This window comes from Pleurodeles waltl, chromosome 3_1, assembly GCF_031143425.1.
Source record: "Pleurodeles waltl isolate 20211129_DDA chromosome 3_1, aPleWal1.hap1.20221129, whole genome shotgun sequence".
NCBI classification, from domain to species: domain Eukaryota; kingdom Metazoa; phylum Chordata; class Amphibia; order Caudata; family Salamandridae; genus Pleurodeles; species Pleurodeles waltl.
In genome coordinates, this window is record NC_090440.1 from 227,170,197 (window position 1) to 227,188,161 (window position 17,965).

The 17,965-nt window shown below is 46.8% G+C and overlaps 1 protein-coding gene across 12 annotated transcripts in view; it reads right to left on the reverse strand.

Annotated features, from left to right (window-relative positions):
- NEO1 (neogenin 1) overlaps nucleotides 1–17,965 on the reverse strand; it is a 514,543-nt gene that overhangs the window by 251,873 nt on the left and 244,705 nt on the right. For all 12 annotated transcript variants that reach the window (XM_069222245.1, XM_069222241.1, XM_069222240.1 and 9 more), the window contains exon 4: nucleotides 7,310–7,463. In XM_069222245.1, coding sequence (XP_069078346.1) covers nucleotides 7,310–7,463 — 154 coding nt within the window. The remainder of the gene's footprint in view (nucleotides 1–7,309; nucleotides 7,464–17,965) is intronic.

The window sequence follows — 17,965 nt, forward strand, 5'->3', positions numbered from 1 at the left end:
GAGGGGGTAGTCACTCCCCTGTTCTTTGTGCAGTTTCGTGCCAGAGCAGGAACCAGGGGTTCCTGAACTGGTGCAAACCGGATTATTCAAGGAGGGCACCAAATGTGCCCTTCAAAGCAGTTTTGTGGCGTTGAGGCAACCCCACCCCTCAGACACCTATTACAAAGGGGGGGGAAGGGGGGTAGAGGTCGTCACACCTCTCCCTTGCAGAAAGTCCTTTGTTCTGCCTCTCCGGCCTTAGCCAGGCTCATCAGCAGGAGGGCAGAACAGTGTCTGGGATCAGCAGCAGCGTGGGCTGGCAGAAAGACCCTGTAAGGCTGCACAGGCAGAACTGGGGGATCCTCTAAGGAACCCCCAGAGTACATGGTACCATACAACTAACAATGGAATCAGTGTAGTTGCATGATTCCAACATGTTTGGTACCGAGCTTGCCTAGGTCCAGAGAAGCCATTATGTTAACCAGTGTCCACTACATAACTTAAGATGGCTTCCCCACACTTACAGGGTCCAGGAAATGGTCTGGGGTCAGTAGGGGCACCCTGCTCATGCAGGGGTACCCTCACACTTAGAGACATGTACCCTGCCCTTGGGCTGAAGGGCCTACCAGAGGTTTGACTTATAGTGTCTAAGTGCAGTGACCAGGTTCGGTGGTAAAAGGGTGCATGCACCATTTCACGCAAGCTGCAATAGCAGGCCTGCAGACACAGTTTGCCTGGGCTCCCATGGGTGGCACAATATATGCTGCAGCCCATGGGAGACCCGTGGTGTACCAATGCCCTGGGTACCTAAGTGCCATATTCTAAGGATTCACATTGGTGCACCAGTATGCCAACTGTGTGTGTAAAAGGTTTACCAGCAACCAAATGTAGGCGAGAGAGCATTGGCACTGGGTACCTGGGCAGCAGGTTCCCAGTGCACTACAGTCCAAAGCATACTGACAAAAAGTGGGGGGTACTACAACCAGATCCCAGTTTACTAAATGTTATTTTCCGGGGTATCGCCCATTTCCATATCTCTTGGGCTAGCTTTGACAACATGAAGGATTTTGTTCCCCCTTGTTTGTCCAGGTAGAACATAGCAGTTGTGTTGTCCGGTCGGATCAATACAGTTCGACCTGTTACGGCTGCCTGGAAAGCCCTTAGGGCTAGGTAAACTGTCTGCATATCCAGGTAATTTATATGCTTCACTGCATCTGTGTCGTTCCATAATACTTTCAGGGTTCCCTTGTGTGCTCCCCAACGTTTGAGGGATAAGTCTGTGGTTGTGATCACAGTTGGAGCTGGTGTTTTGAATGGCCATCCTATGTTTATGTTTTTTGAGTTCTACCATTGTGTCTCCCTCTGTACCCTTGCTGGGACAACCACTAGATCCTCCCAGCTCCCTGAGGCTTGTGACCACTTGTTACAGAGCCATTCCTGGTTCGGGCACATGTGCTGTCTTGCATGTGGAATCAGTGGTATGCATGATGCCATAATGCCCATGGGTTTCATTACAGTCCTCACTGTCAGAGACTGACCTTTATGGTAGAGGCGAGTCTGCTTTGTGATTGCTTCTGCTCTCTTCTGAACTGGGTATGCATTCACTGTTGGAGTTGAAGGTAGCTCCCAGAAACACTTTCACCTGTTCTGGTTGTGGTAATGACTTTCTATGGTTTCTTGTGAAATCAAGGGTAGAACTCTGAATTGGTAATGTTTTTTGTTTAGGACAAACCTGAGGTACTTTCTGTGACTTTGATACATAGGTATGTGCAGGTAAGCATCCTTTAGGTCTAAGGTGGCCACATAATCCCCTTTTCTCAGAAGTGGTATTACTTCCTGCAACATTGTCATCTTTAAGGGTTGTGTTAAAATGAATTTGTTTAGAAACATGCGGTTTAGATTTGGTCTTAAGGTCAGATCTTGTTTTCACACCAAAATATATGGTGAGTAGTTTCCCTTGTTTTACCACCTGTTACATGGTCCTTTTTTCTAAGAGTTCCTTGACCTGTTTTCTAAGTTGTACTATTTCGTCTTCCCCGAAATTCTGCGTTCTTGGCAGTCTTTGTGGAGGCTCTTTGGTTAATTCTATGCAGCATCCATAATGGATTATATTTAAAATCCATTTGTCTGATGTTATTTTACTCCACTCCTGGAGGGATCCTTTTATTCCGCCTCATTATGGGCATGACTGGAACATTATAAATGAGAGACAGAAAACGCACTCACAAGCTGTGAGCAAGACCTGTTGGTCGAAACGCGTCGGTGGTGGTTTAGGTGTTGAAATCCTTTTGAAATAAAATTATGCACTTTCCTTGAGTGCAGCCTACAAGCAGTTTTTCTTTGCACATTAAAACGAGGGAAGGTCCGTCCCCAACGTCTGCATCAGCCAGAGAAAGCGCACCGCTGACGTTTGAAACATGCATCTCCTTTATCAATTTGATAATCACACTGACTCTTTTGTCGCCATGATTGTTTTGTGCTGTTGCTAGTTTAGCATCTGCTAGTCCGATCATTGTTTTCAAAATGTAAGATAAAATTGAAAATCAGATTCGATAAAATCCAGGTACTGGACTACATTTTAGTGGGGACTTTGCGCAAAGGCTATGGAGGTACAGGCCACACCAGTTTGCAGCATCAACTTTTGTCTAAGGTGACAGAAGTAGCTTTCAGCCAGTTGCTGTTTAAGTTCCATCCTCGTACAAGCTGCAGCATTTGCTGTTTCAGCATAGAAACAAAGGTATGCTTTGCAAACTATCTCTGAAACTCAAAAACAGACTTGCTATTTCATGCCGGAGTAAAAAGTTTGCGTAGTAATTAGAGATAGCTTGTGAGTGTTAGGATAATATCAAATCAATAGCAATTTTAGAGTTTGTTGCTGTTTTCATTTTCCATAACATGTTTTGCTGCATTACTTTTTATATCCTGTGATGTTATAATTCATATATTATGTGTAGGATGCTGGCCTGGTGTGTGGTGGGTACCTAGGTTACTTACACCAAGTCTAGGATTCCCCTATCAGTGAAGTGTAGGCAGTGTCTAGAAGCCAGGCTCTCTAGAGATAGCTGTGGATGAGCTGCCAAGGCTTACCTAGGAGACATGCAAAGCTCATGCAATACCACTGTAGTCACACACCATTTACACACATGAAAGAAAACACTCAGTGTTACAATAATAAAGGTACAATTATTAAAAAGGCATTACCCCAACAGGAGGTAAGTACACACACTAAATATGTACACTAGTAATCAGAAATAGGCATAAATAGCAACAGAAAACATTGCAATAGCAATAGACAATAGTGACCCTAGGGGGAGCTCAAACCATATACTAAAAAAATTGAATACAAATGCAGGACCGCCACCCAGGTAAATGGAATCTGTAGGGGGGAGCTGGAGGAACTAGAAACCCCAAAACCCAGCGACCAGGAAAAGAGTAAGTTACTGGATTTTCCCCAAAGCGCCAAAAGGACTGAAAAAAGAATAACGCAACACCCATAAAAGACTGCAAGAAACCAGCAGTGGATTCCTGAAGAGGAAGACCTGAAAAAGAAGGAGACTAAGTCCGGAAGTCGCAGAAGTGTACAGTGGTGGCAGGAGCCACTACCCACATGTCTGGTTGCAGGAGTTGGTTGATGGCAGGACGAAGATGGTCTGCAATGCAGCCCTGGAGTTGGTGAAGAGTTCCTGGAGGATGCAGTCGACATCCTACGCTGGATGGAAGATTGCAGTCTGTGTGCTGCATAGAAAAGTCACCAACAGGGGTTGGCAAAGTAGATGAAAAGTGGAGCTGCCGGGAACCAGCAAAGTCCAGGAGGACTCAACCCACAGAGGGGAGTCCCAGGGGACCCTCAGCGATGCAGAGTCCACAGAAGAAAGACAGCCCCCACAGGAGACCCACTGGAAGAAGACCAAGGGGTCGCACAGGAGCCCACGCAGCACAACTGAAGAAGGGTCCCACGCCACAGGAGAAGCATGCACAGGGCTGTGCATCGCAGGGAAGGGTGCTGGGGCTACACAGAGCCTGAAGATCCCTGGAGGAGATGCCAACAAAACCTGGTGGCTGCAAGAGATGAGGTGTATGGGGGTACTGTCCTGCATGGGAAGGCAGGGGCTTACTTTCACCAAAGCTGGGCAGTTGGCAGAGAGGATCAAGGGGACCACTCAAGACCACCACCCGTGAGGTAGGATCCACGCAGCTCAGGATGAGGAGATCCACGCAGCCGGTCATCACTGCAGTTGGTGTCTGCGAATGCACAGGAGTGACTCCTTCACTCTAAGGGAGATTCCTTCTTCCTTCTCGTGCAGACTGAAGACCTGCCGCCCTCGGAGGATGCACAGCAGGGGAAATGTTGCAGAAGCTGGGAGGAGCTGTGGAAACACTGTTGCAAGCACAGTCTTCGTCATGGATTCAGAATGTCGGTTCCTGGAAGGTCCAGTAGCAGTTCCAGTGGCCAGAAGTTGAAGTAAACGATACAGAGGAATCCTGCTGGAGCCTAGTTCGTCGAATATGAGGACCAACAAAGAGGGAGACCCTAAACAGCTCTGGAAGGGAGATTGGTCACCTAGCCAGGTAACCAACTATCAGGAGGGAGCTATGACGTCACCTGCCTGACCTGGCCACTCCGATGCTCCTAGAGCCCTCTGCCCACCTTGGATTCAAGGGGCCCTTGGACAGGGGTGTATTCACAACCCCTTTCCATTGTCCAGTTTCGGGCCAGAGCAGGGACTGGACGTCCCTGAACCAGTGCAGACTGGTTTATGCAAGGAGGGCACCAAATGTGCCACTCAAAGCATACCAGTGGCTTGGGAAGGCTACCCCCTCCCAAGCCATGTAACATCTATTTCCAAAGGGAGAGGGTGTTACCCCCGTCACAAAAAAATCCTTGGTTCTGCCTTTCTGGGCTTGAGCTCATCAAGCAGCAGAAGGGCAGAAACCTGTCTGAGGGACGGCAGCAGCATGGGCTGCCCGAAAACCCCCAGAAAGCTGGTATGAGCAATCAGGAGGTCCTCTAAGGAGCCCCCAGAGTGCATGGAATCATACTTTCAATACTGGCAACAGTATTGGGGTATGATTATGACATGTTGATACGAAACATGCCTAGGTTCGGTGTTACCATTTCTGTAGCTGGACATAAGTAGTGACCTATGTCCAGTACACGTGTAAAATGGTGTCACTGCACTCACGAAGCCCATGAAAATGGGTCTGGAGTTCGTGGGGGCACCTCTGCTCATGTAGAGGTGCCCTCACACACAGGTACCTGCACCCTGCCCTCTGGGATAGGAGGGCCTACCGTAGGGATGACTTACAGTAACCTGGATCAGTGACCTGTAGTGAAAGGGGTGCATGCACCCTTTCACACAGTCTGCAATGGCAAGCCTGCAGATACACTTTGCATGGGCTCCCCATGGGTGGCATAATACATGCTGCAGCCCATGAGGGACACCTGGTGCCCCAATGCCCTGGGTACCATATACTAGGAACTTACAAGGGGGCACCAGTATGCCAAAAGTGGGGTGTGTGTGTGTTCCAAGCAACCAAATTTAAAGGGAGAGAGCATAGTCACTGGGGTCCTGGTACGCAGGATCCCAGTGAACACAGTCAAAACATACTGACAACAGGCAAAAAGTGGGGGTTACCATGCAAGAAAGAGGGTACATTCCTAAATTATGAACATATTAAATTAAGTCCCATTCCTTAGTGCAATCCTCAAGTGTGTTATTCATTAAAGAAGGAGAATATGGAGTTCCACTGAGTCCCTGAACTCATCTTGTGGGACTAATATTTACCAGGAAACAATTCCTACACAGTATTACTCAGTGGGATGTGGATGGATTGCAGTCCAACTGGAATTCTAATTCATACTGGCACACTGACTAAGTCTATGCGGCAAGCAGTTAGAAATATAATCCATGTGACTGACGGTGGAGGGAGTACACATCACTCACTTGTGGAGCATGGGAAAAATATGACCCTTCCACTATTTGCCTCACAAACACCAAAACGGGAAAAAAGAATCTGGGCGCAAGAAGAGATTCCAACCTCTCACTCCAATCTCAAGCTAACCAAGTGACCAAAAGTGAGTTCTACACCATGATAATACCACACCAGATGTTCCCTCGCCTTGCATTTCCCCGAAAGTTCCATGTTTCAAGAGCTCTTGTACTGTCATATCTCAACTATGCCAATGGAATACAGATTTGGCTCCTAATACACCTAATCAGTAAACTGCAATGAATTCAAAATGCCCAAGCTAGGCAAGTACGCAACCTGAGCAGACATGACAGCAATTACATTGCCCCCAGGGGCCTACAGTACCTTCTGGCAGCAAGAGGAACCTCATTTAAAACTGCTCAGAAAGCAATTCATGGAACAGGACCTACATTTCTGAATCAAATCTCTGACTATATCAGATTAGGAACCACATATTGATCTTTGTTCAGCTTTTCATCATCACATTTTAAAGTAACGTGACTAGGAGGAAGCTCCTTTTCTATAGATATGGAAGCTTAGTAATATCCTCCCAAATACAACAAGGATACCCATTAAGCACCTACAATTAGGAAAAGCATAAAGAAATTGCAGTTTACTAAATGTACTCTTAACTATCCTCAACTTACAACTAGCCTGCATTTGCAAACTGTGATCCTGTTTCTCATACTATTCGCCTACTCACCCCTCATAATAATGTGCTACAACATACTTTCTGTGACATGATTTGAGCCCGCCTCCAAGCCACAGGCACCACACAGAAACAATATACCACAACCCCCACTTTTACAACTGTGCATATCAGAACAAGGCAGATTCTAACTCAGCAATCCCAAACACACCATGATGCTCTTAAGCGGTGATAAATCACCACTATAGTACAAAATGACACTGCATATAAGTGGCCGGGTGCCTCTGTCTGAAGGACCTTCCCCAGTACTCCAGTGGTGCAAAGGAGCAGCAACACTCCTTGAGCAGATAATAAAACAGCACAATGTCTCCAGCACCGCCTGTTCCAATCTGTGCACTTAAGTCACCTAAGCCTGTCACTGTACATATGCAGCAACACAAACCCAACATAAATGTGCAGCAAACATGCACTAGCAACCATTAAACTCCGATGCGTGAGCAGCAGTATAAGTTTTCTCACAAGAAACATGCCAAAGTTATTTAGCCCTTTACAGCACAAGCAAAGTACTTCTATTTTGCTGAGCAGAATGACCCGAACAGTGAAGTATGGCATGTAAAACACTTCACCTGGTAAAGGCAAAGAGCAGACAGGATGCCACTAAGTGTGTAAAATAACATTTGAAATTAGCATTCTCCATCAGATTTCACTTACCTTTCTAGAGCTATTTCCTCCTCGTTCTTGGTCCAGTGGATGATAGGAGCGGGTGACCCAGTAGCAGCACAAGGGACAATAACACTCTGACCAACAACTTTGGTGATGGGAGTGGGTTGAATGAGGAACGACAAACGTCTATCTTCACCTGTATCTGTAAAGAAGGACAACATAATTTTTAGATAACCATCAATGATTCTGATTTCATTAGTGTCATGCTGCAACATCCTAACTGACGACAAGAGCACTGTGTGACAAAGGTAGCTGAATAACCATTTTCAATGTACAGAACTATGTTGTTAAAGAGATATTTGGGGATCAATACTTCGCAGCACTATACTCAATGGAGCTGATACATAGAATTCAGCCAGTTGCTCAAAGGAGCTACTGAAAATGATGTATAGGTTTGAAGAAGTTGTCAAAGTGGGTTTCCTTCTGAAACATTCACTTGCATATAAATGGTGTGGATATGGGGTTGAGAGTCACCTGATTAATGCACAACAAATTACACACTTGTAAATACAATGCCTTTATAGCCAGGTGGGCACAAGGGTGTTGGCTGAATGAGTAGTAATGAGTTGAATATGCTTGGGCTTGTTTGTGTAAGGATGGTTGCTGCTTGGGGTTTAGGTGTCTAAGTAGGTGCCTATGTATGTGGCATCTTAGTCGTGCCACTACAGCAATTAAGCAGCATGCCACAATGCATCAATTCACACAAACACGCCTGACAACCAGAACACACTTTATAAGCGGCCTTCACGGTGTAATTTCTGCACTGATGTGTCCAAATGAATGGCAGTACAGCTGAAATTTAAGCTTAAAATGCATGAGCATGAACTGAACTAAAAATTGTTTGAACAAGCACCTCAAAAGGCACAATCATGTAGCTAAAAAAGCATGATCCGTTTAAAACAAAAGCTTTACATATCCTGTGGGAGCAGATTTTCTCTTTATAATAACGCTAGTGTGCATGCATTTTTTTTTTTATTCTTTGACACTTCATTAAAAGAGTTTACTCCATAAAGACCACACCAGACCTTATATGGCACGAACATTAATTTGGAGGTAACCTTACACTGGTCTCATAACGTCTCAAAAGGGAATATACGTCGGAACAACGCATGCTGGAACAACGCGTGCCTGAACAACGAGGTTGGAACAACAACCTCGTTGTTACCACTAATGCCTTTACCACGAATGCCTTCATGATTTTTTGTTGTAAAGGCATTCCTGGTAAAGGCATTAGTAAATGGCATGCATGATTCCAGCATGTGTCCCCTCTCACCCACACCCATAAAAATTACTGCGACCCCCCACCCCTAAAACCACCCCAACCCCACCCCTAAAATTACTGCAACCCCTCACCCCGCCCCTAAAACCTAAAACCACCCCAACCCCTAAAACCTAAAGCACCCCAACCCCCACCCCTAAAACCTAAACCACCCCAACCCCCACCCCCAAATACTAAAAATACCCCGATCCCCCCCCACCCTGTCCCTAAAACTAAAAATACCCCTCCCACCAAACCTAAACCGCCCCTACCTCACCCCTAAAACTAAAAATATCCCGACCCCCCTTTCTCCCGCCCCTAAACCACCCCTAAAACTAAAAATAACCCGACCCCCTCCCTTAAACCACACCGACCCCCAAAACTAAAAATAACCCGACCCACCCACCCCTGTCCCTAAAACCTAAACTACCCCAACCCTCACTCCCAAAAATTTAAAATACCCCGCCCCTAACCACCCCTAAAACCTAAACTACCCCAACCCCCACTCCCAAAAAGTAAAAATACCCCAACCCCCCACCCTGCCCCTAAAACTAAAAATGCCCTGAACCCCCCTCCCCTGCCCCTAAACCACCCCTCCCATGCCCCTAAACCACCCCACCCCCTAAAACTAAAAATACCCTGACCCCCACTTACCTCCTTGTTCGTGTCGTCCTCCTCAGCCGACTCCCTTCTTCTGTGCCTTAACAACGCGTGCGTGGTTAAGGACCTGAACAAGGAAGTCGTGGTTAACGAAAGCGTTGTTCCGTTTTCATTTTCCACTACTTCGTTGTTCAGGAGTCGTCATTGAGGATGCTTCCCCTCAAAAGGCTCTGGTGCATATTTGTAATTAAAGAACAAGTTACTTATCTTCGGCAAAGCTTTTTCAGGTGGATACAGTATCTACCCTGAGGACTCCTCACCTTTTGAAAATCCCATGAGCGAGCTTAGACCGGAATCTCACAGGTATCCAACATGGGTAGCAGAGCGGCTTCAACACGGATATGCACGAAGCACTGTGTAACATCACTAGAGCCATAAAGTGCCTCCCACGGCATACTGATGTCGGTTTCCTTCCATCTTTTTACCGTGCATTTGAGGCTATCTGATGAAACTAACATCAGAAAGCATAGGTGCAGTTTTCATCAGTCTCAGCATACTAATTGGCAAACTGGCAGGATCCTTTTGTATATCCAAACATACTAATTAACAAATTGGCAGGGTCCTTTGGCATATCCGGACATGCAATAGAGAGGAGGGTGTGTCAGTGAAGAATCTGTAGGTAGATACCATATCCACCAGAAAGTGTTATCGAAGGTAAGTAATTTGTTTTTCTGATGGATACATCTACCTGCAGTTTCCTCACCTCCTGAATTAAATCACCAAGCAGTCCCACACCCGAGGTGGGAACATATCTGTCTATAATAAAGCATCCTGTAAAACAGAGTGAACGAAGTTACCATCCCTCCGCACTTCTGAATCCAAGCAATAACGTTTTGTTCAGGTATGAAGGATCGACCAAGCTGGTTCTTGCAAGCAAGATGGCAGCTTAGACGTGTGCTTATAGAGATCCGGCCTGGAGCTGGAAAATCCTCCAATATCCTGGAAACTCATACTCATAACTCCAGCCTCCCGCTCGATGGTGGCCATGATACCTTCAGAAACCTGCCCTGGGGACTAACAGTTGCACTTTTTGTGCCTGAATGACCTGCGCATCCTAGTCCCATGGGGTTGCACGTGGTCCCTGAGCCAGGGGACCTGTCGTGAATGCACAGCAGGGCTGTGCTTCAGTGAATGGTAGCTGCCTCGACCCTGTTGGGCCCGGGTCCCCACCCGAGACAGTGTTGCAGGCGAGCCTGGTTCCCTGTTTAGTGAAGGACTCTTGCATAGTTTGCAATGGGCCAGGCAGTGAAGGTGGACAGCAGGGCCTCGGATGGCCCTCCATAGGGATTGATCCTCCTCCTTCCTCGCAACATAAACAACTTTCCCCATACGGACACGTGCCTGGCGGACATTGGGGGTATTGTATCACCATGAGATTGCTGGTGCATACCGGTGTCCAGCAACACAAACCGCTGGGAAAGTGGGCCTGCTGAAACATTATCCTATGTGGATTCCCGGTGATGGGCGGGGCAGGGAGGTCACGTGAAGATCGCCACCCGCCTGCAGAGAGGAAGCTTACCTGAGGAGGGGTCTATTGAGGCTGCCCAGGCAGCTGTGCGCTAGGAGTGAGAATAAGGCTTGCTGGGACCTGTGGCTTGCAGTGGTGTGGAGGCTCGGTGTTGCCGCATGGAATAATGCCTGTGGAGGAGGTATCAGGCAGTGGCGCGTTTCTACCCCCATCTGGACAAGGGACGGTGGAGGAACCAGAGCAGTGCCCGGTGAGTGGCTTGCTGTGACTGTTGGAGGGGAGGGCCCTGATTGCACTTCCTGATGGGCCTCCTGCCCTTTTTTCACCCTGTGCGTCTTTGCTGGCCCCCACCTAGATTATCTGTTGGCAGTGCGCCGGTGCGGACCATTAGACCTGGATTGGAGGCCTGAGTTCCTTGGGGGCTTAAGGAGAGGCCTTGGGCCACTGGACTTATCTTACGTGCCTGCCTTGCAGTGGGGTTGCGTGGGGACACCGTGGATGGGAGACTTTCTATCCCCTGGAAGGGCAGTAGGCTTGTAGTGCTTACCCTTTGATGATGAGTTTTTGGGGTACGAAAGTGTGTGTGTGGGGGGCAAGGGGGTGATACAGTGTGCCTGGAAATACAAAACTCTGCAAGGACCAGTGTGCAACATCATCATACTTGGCGAGAGGGTTCACTTGGTGGATTGCCAATCGCCCCCCAACCCTCTCACCCCAAAACTGACACAGTGGTGGTAGAGGTAGGCCTACTCTGTGCTGATTTCCATAATATGTCTAAACGAGTCACTGTAACTCAGTGGCAGGTGGACAAGCTCCAACAGGAAGTTAAGGTGCTGAAGAAAACGGTTACTGACTTACGTGCCACTGCTTCAAGGCTTGAGGACCACGTGGAGAACAAGGAAGGGAGGTCACAAAGAAACAATTTACGATTCATCAGATTCCTGGAAGGGCCGGAGAGAGGCAATCTATGGAACTGTTCCTGGAGGACTGGATTACCACTGTACTGGAAACAAACTCTCTAATTATTATTTTTTTTACAATTGAAAGAGCCCACCATGCACTGGGTCCAAAACCCCAACCTGGGGCACTAGCATGCACCCTTATCGCTCGCTTGTTCACCTATAGAGATCGGGACTCCATCTTGCAAAATATCCGTGTTCATGATGCACAAAATTTAAGGGGCGGAATATCATGATTTTTACGGATTACACAGAAAGTGCAAGACCTCCGCAAAACGTTCACGTTTGTCAGAAGATGCATGCGAGATCTTAATCTGAAACATGGACTGTTGTACCCAGCACAACTCAGAGTACAATACAATGGTAAACCCTACTTCTTTGACACCCCGGAGGAGACCAATTAGTGGCTGGACATGCTGGGCAACATTAAAGGGACACCCTCCCATAGACTCAAGAGTGACCTCCCTAACCTTCTCCCTCAGCGTGGTGCTAGGGCATGAAAGAAATCAGTGAAGACTGGATCCCTCAATCAAGATGAACGAACTGGATGCATAAAGGTCCTTCCTGATAGTTCCCTTGCGGAGTACGGCTGTGTACCCAACTCTGGAAACTAATTCTTCCATCAGTGAGCAGCGGGGACATTAGTGACAGCACTGATGCAGGAGCCTAGTGCCTAAGCTGGACGTGGCTGGGGAGTACCTGGGCTACAGATTAAGGCCCTGTGGGACCCTGAACTCAAAAAATGAAGGTCCCTTTGAGGTGGTAGGGTGGGTCCATCACTGGTCTGGAGAGGGAGGACAGTATTGCATGACTGTAGAAATGTATCCTTTGTCTTGCATTATCTGGGGTTACATGGTTTAGAGCCACTTAAACTGGGGACAGGGAGTTGCGGACAGTTGTGTGCATTTGCCTATTCCTTTGATGGACAGTGTGCTTCCATGCCACTGACACCATAGGTCACTGTTTTTCAAGGTTCACTTCATAAGTTTCTTCTGTGACATCGGCAGCGGCCGGGAGCCACCTGGAGATTGAGGAAGAGAGAAGTTGGCCAAGGTCATAGGGCCTCAGCTTGACGGAGTTTCTTGCTCTCGCTGGGCCAACTTGAAGTTGAGTCCTCAATAAGAAGACGCTACAGTTGTTGTGGCTGTTGCCTCACTAGGGAGGGTGGGGCGATGGGTTCTGAGTTTAAGCCTGGACCTTCAGGGCTTTGGTTGTTTGAACACATTGCCCAGGGTTTGGGGAGGGGGGGGGGGGGGGGGGGATACGTTTATGGTTTTTCTTTGAGGGATACTGTTCTTAGGATGGGATTAGAAGCTCTACCTTGTTTTTTTGTGATAATGATTGGCTGTGTGAAATCACTGGGGAGCGTCAGGAGTTACTTGGTGCTCTGAAAAACATGACTGGGGTAGCCAGGCATGACAGCGCAGAGCAAATGACTGAGACATAGCTCGACACACTTATGCCATAGTATCCATATCACATTTGATTGTAAATTTAGCTGCTTCTCACTCATCCTGTAATATCTGGGCAAGTTTGTTCCGGATTTCCTCTGGAAGAAAACGGCAGTAGGTGCGCCAATGAATCCCACAAAGCATGGGAAAAGCAGCTCAGAACACATGCAGCGTTTAAAGACCGCAAGGCTCAGCTGGCTGAGGAGAAATGTTTCTCCCACAAGATTCCAGCCGTCTGGACTCACTGTTTGGTAGAACTTTGGGAAGGACACTGGGGTCAAAGGAAGATGTAGTGGCTTGCACCACAAAACGTCTTGCGGTTGGGTGCCAGATGAGACAGACTGGGTCCCCCGGGGCAGGCCGGTGCCTATGGACTGTTTCACAGGGACCACCATAAAGGGCTTAGCCCACGCTCCTAACAAAAGGTCATCCAGTGACTCACTGTAGGGGAGCACAGGCTCTACTCCCGTTTGGCCTGTGGTCATCTCCACTGAGGAAAGCTGCCAGTCTAGAACCACCGCTATCCTCTTCAACACCTCAGCAAAGGAGGAACTCACCTCTGCAGCCAAGCTGGGTGGGTGGAGGGGTGGGGGTTGTTATAAGGACGTCTGAAACTGGTGAGGACTCAAGGCCACTAGCCTCACCCAGCTCCGTCAGCCAATTACCCTCCAACGAAGACTGGACAGTCTCGTCCAAGGGGTTTCAACTCCCCATAACATCTCCTTCACCTCCAAAAGTCTACCCCCCAACAGAAAAACAGCAAGGGGCTGTGTAGAATGAGGAGGGAAAGTGTCTGAGCCAGGCGGCTCCACCTGCTCTGTTCGGCGTCGGAGAGCGTGATCGGTTTGGCGCCAATGTCACTGTTATAGTTGGAGGATCAGACTCCGGTAACCCAGGAGGGAACCCCGAAGGGTTGTGCACCAGTCAGGATCCCAAAACAAATCCAGGGGATCTAACTGACACAGATGGTGAACCCGCTGGCGTGGATTCAGTTAGGATACCTTTCACCTCCTTGGGGCTAGAAAGTGCATCAGAGGGAGGTTGGAGCCCAAAGAACTTATGGAGGGAATTCTAATACTCCCACATCTGGGTCAGAGTCGCCCCAGCTCCAAGAAAATCAGGGAGGTGCTGAATAAACTTGTGCTGACTGCAGTCAAAGGCTGGGAGAAGCGTCAGAAATGCAGGACTTACTTGATGAAGTCGCTTTTGACTGTTTGTGTTTTGAAGTCTTCCCCTTCGACGCCGGACACACATGTGAAAGACTTCTAGACCACGGGACCTCAGTCAGCTGTACCACCAGAACCTTCATGCGACAATCCCTCAGTGCTTCTGGGCGAAGACTATGACAAAACCACACTCCTAGGAGTCTTGGTGCTCCGCAAGGAACCACATACAAACAGTATGTGGGCTGGTGACCGACATCTGCCTGCCACAAGACCCACAGGGCTTAAACCCTGAAGACATAAGGAAAAAGAACACTGTACCTTCGACAAAATGTTTAGATAGGCCAAAATCTGCCTGACAATCACTCCAGATCCACGTTGGAAGCGCTGAAAAGAAAGAACCGACGCCGCATCAGAGGGGGTACTATATGGGCTCCATCAACATCACATCTGGTGGACGACATTGGTACAGGGTCGCACAGACATACTGGGGGGAAAAAAGCTTCTGGATCCAGTCTGGCGCCTGGGGAAGAATTCAAAGTTAAGGAATCTTCGGCTAGATATCTCTATCAGACAACCTATGTGGTTGCTCTACAAATCTGTTCAACAGGTACATACATTTGGAAAGCCACTGATGTTACCTTAACTGTGGAGGGGAAAAATAGTGGAGGAGGCCACACCTCTCTCATATCAGCTTTGGAGCTATTGAAGATCACTAAGGTGGCAAAAGTAGTCTTTACCACTTTGATGCCATGGATAAGACAGCCAAGAGGTGTGACAAAAAAATATTAAACTTCATAGAGGGCATATGTATTCCACATCGAACTGAAGGCCATTTGAGACATTCACACTCTGTACAAACTGAGTAAGAATGGAAGTCTTAGTTAAAACATAAGAATAATTATTTTCTGGTTTATAAGAAATGCAGTCAAAACCTTTAAAAATAAAGAGGGTGGCTGTTTTCAGTAGACCATTTTCAACCTAAATATAGATCACTTGAAGGAAGAAGTTTGTCTATCCTTCTGAACAAAGTGATAGAGGTCTATGAAGGCTATTTTGCATCTCTCAAGGTCAATGTGATAAGAGGGAGTAAGATACAATGTTTTATAAAAAAATAAATATTAGATTCAGTGTCAAAACTGAGCTGCCACTGTGGTGCAGAAACATGCTTCCTAGCAGAGAGATGTTTTCAAGAAGGTACAAAGACTCTGTAGTCCTGTCACCCTGGTCCAGTAAACCTAAGATATAATTCTCATGACACTATCCTTGTGTAACTGTAGATAAGGTCCTTTGATATTTAATGCCTACAGTTTTCTCACCTAACAAAAGGATGTGATCGCTATTGAAAATTTTAAATTCAGTTGAAACAGTTTCCTGAGCTGTGCCAGTACCAGGTTGAAGTTCAACATGGTGCAGGGTTCAACAGTGGTGGTGAAATTCTCTTCACTCTTTCAAGGAACCTTTTAATTACTAGTGTGGTTAAAGGATTTTTTCATGAAGAACCTCAGATAAATGCAACTAGGGAAGAGAGGTGCACACTCTGAGGCATATGATAGTTTTGCATCAAGTAAATGTACCAGGTATCTGATAATGATTGTGTCCCGTTAGCATATGTTGGAAGGGTTCTTTCATGCACCATTATATGTATTTGCTTCAATTACTTACATGGCATTTGTGTGGTAGGCCTTTTTGCCTCATGCAGGGCTTCTATCTGGAAGACAAGATGGCAACCCTCCAGGCTGGAAGCACCAGATGGCACACTTTCTGCTCTTGTAGGGTTAATAGGTTTTGAAACGAGAGTATTGTTATCATTCTGATGATTGTTATTTCTATGAGGTCAGTGTATCATGTTGTGCTGGCACACCGTGAGGTTATTAGGATAAGAGTCATATCTGTCTGCTTTCATTTTATTTGCTAGCTTTGCTGTCAGAGGAATCAGTTGAAAAGGCACAGACAACTATCCCAGACCAGTCAATCCACAGTACATTCAACTGTAATAGATGATGATAGTACCTGGAAGTGAAGCTTTAGCATTTTGCCTTTTTGTGTTTTGCAAACAGATCTATTCATGGTGCGTCTCAGGTTTGGAAGAATACTCCTTGATCAAATTCCCACAAGTGCAAGATTTCCTCTTGCCTGCTTAATATTTCTACTTCTACATTTGATTGCCCTGATAGGTATATCTCCGGCTGTGTGGTGCTAAATTGGATGGGACATGTGATTTTGTGCCTCCCTGCTTGTTCAGACACATGGCAGTTCTCTTCCATGCTTGGTTTTGTACTACTTTCTCTCAAATGCATGTGTACCTGGAAAGCTTTCAGTGCCGGGAAAACCGTCTTCGGTTCCAACACATTTCTGTGTTTTGCTGCCTCTTCGGAAGTCCACTGTCCTTTGACATTAAGGTCTCCAATGTGCACAACAACCTGGGTTGGATGCATTTATGGTGATGGTCGCTGTGGTGCTGATTGCTTGCGCTGCCTGCCTTTTATTAGGGTTTGTAAAGTTCACCACCGTAGTTTCCTGTAATTAATTTCTGTTACTAAATCTTTCCAATCCACAGCCAACAGAGACCATTAACTTAGCAACAACTCTTGGATGGCTCTCGTATATAGCCCAGTGAAGGGGGTTATGGGAATGCACAAAGTCATCACCCAAGGCATCAGTGCTTCAACTCTTTTGGATCGGGAAGGCTTGGTTGTCATGGTTTTCAGACTAGTCTATGCTGCTCTGGTATTGAGTGAGTTTGCCTTTACAGCCAGTTGTTTAAGTGTGGGTACAAAAGTATCCCCTCCTTAGGCATGTATGTAGCCACTATCTTTGGGACATTTTGTGAAAGTTTCCGGTGCTGACTTTATCCAAAACATAAATCACTGAACTGGTATTAAGAGTTTTACATTACAAAGCTGGGACACTTTTTGTAGTTGCTGTCCACTGGGATGTGGAAGTAGATGTCCTTGAGATCAATGGTTACCATATTGGTGCCCTTATGTAACAGTGAAATAACTTCCTGTATTGAGGTCATCTAGAATTTCAGTGTTCTGATTAAACTGTTTAGGAATCATAATCCCACGACTGGTAATGTCAGATCATGTCTGGGGGAAGACATACACAAAGTAAACTCACTAATTGCTCTCGTGATAGTTTTTCTGTTGCCCTCTTCTTCAGGGGTTCTTGCACTTCCTGACTCATCAGTTCTCGATCTTCTGCTTTGTATGCCATCTTTGGCTAGACATTTGAGGGCCTTTTCTCATATAACAATATCTGTGTTTTATACAGAGAGCCTTAAATTGTACTTTATTCCACTGGTAACCAGTATAGGGCTGTAAGCTGGAACGAGACTGGATAATTGCCTGGACTACAGTATTTTGGACAGTAAGAGCCGAAGTCAAAGGGAACTTTAGGAGACTTCTCAGAAGCTCAAAACAGCATCCAGCCAATTTATTTACCTAAACATCCCTGGATTCTTGACCACCAGGCCTGGTTGGAGTGAACAGGCGGCCAATGCCATCCAGCCACCAATATGGAGACCACAGCTGAGGCTGGTTCCCTACCACCAGGACTTTGGTTTTCTTTCCACTTAATTGCAAGTAGTTTTGCCACATCCAGTTGAATACTGCAGAGTGGCAGTTCCTATGATGGTCCGGAGCACTGCCAAGTTCAGGCGATAAGGAAAAATCCAGCTGGG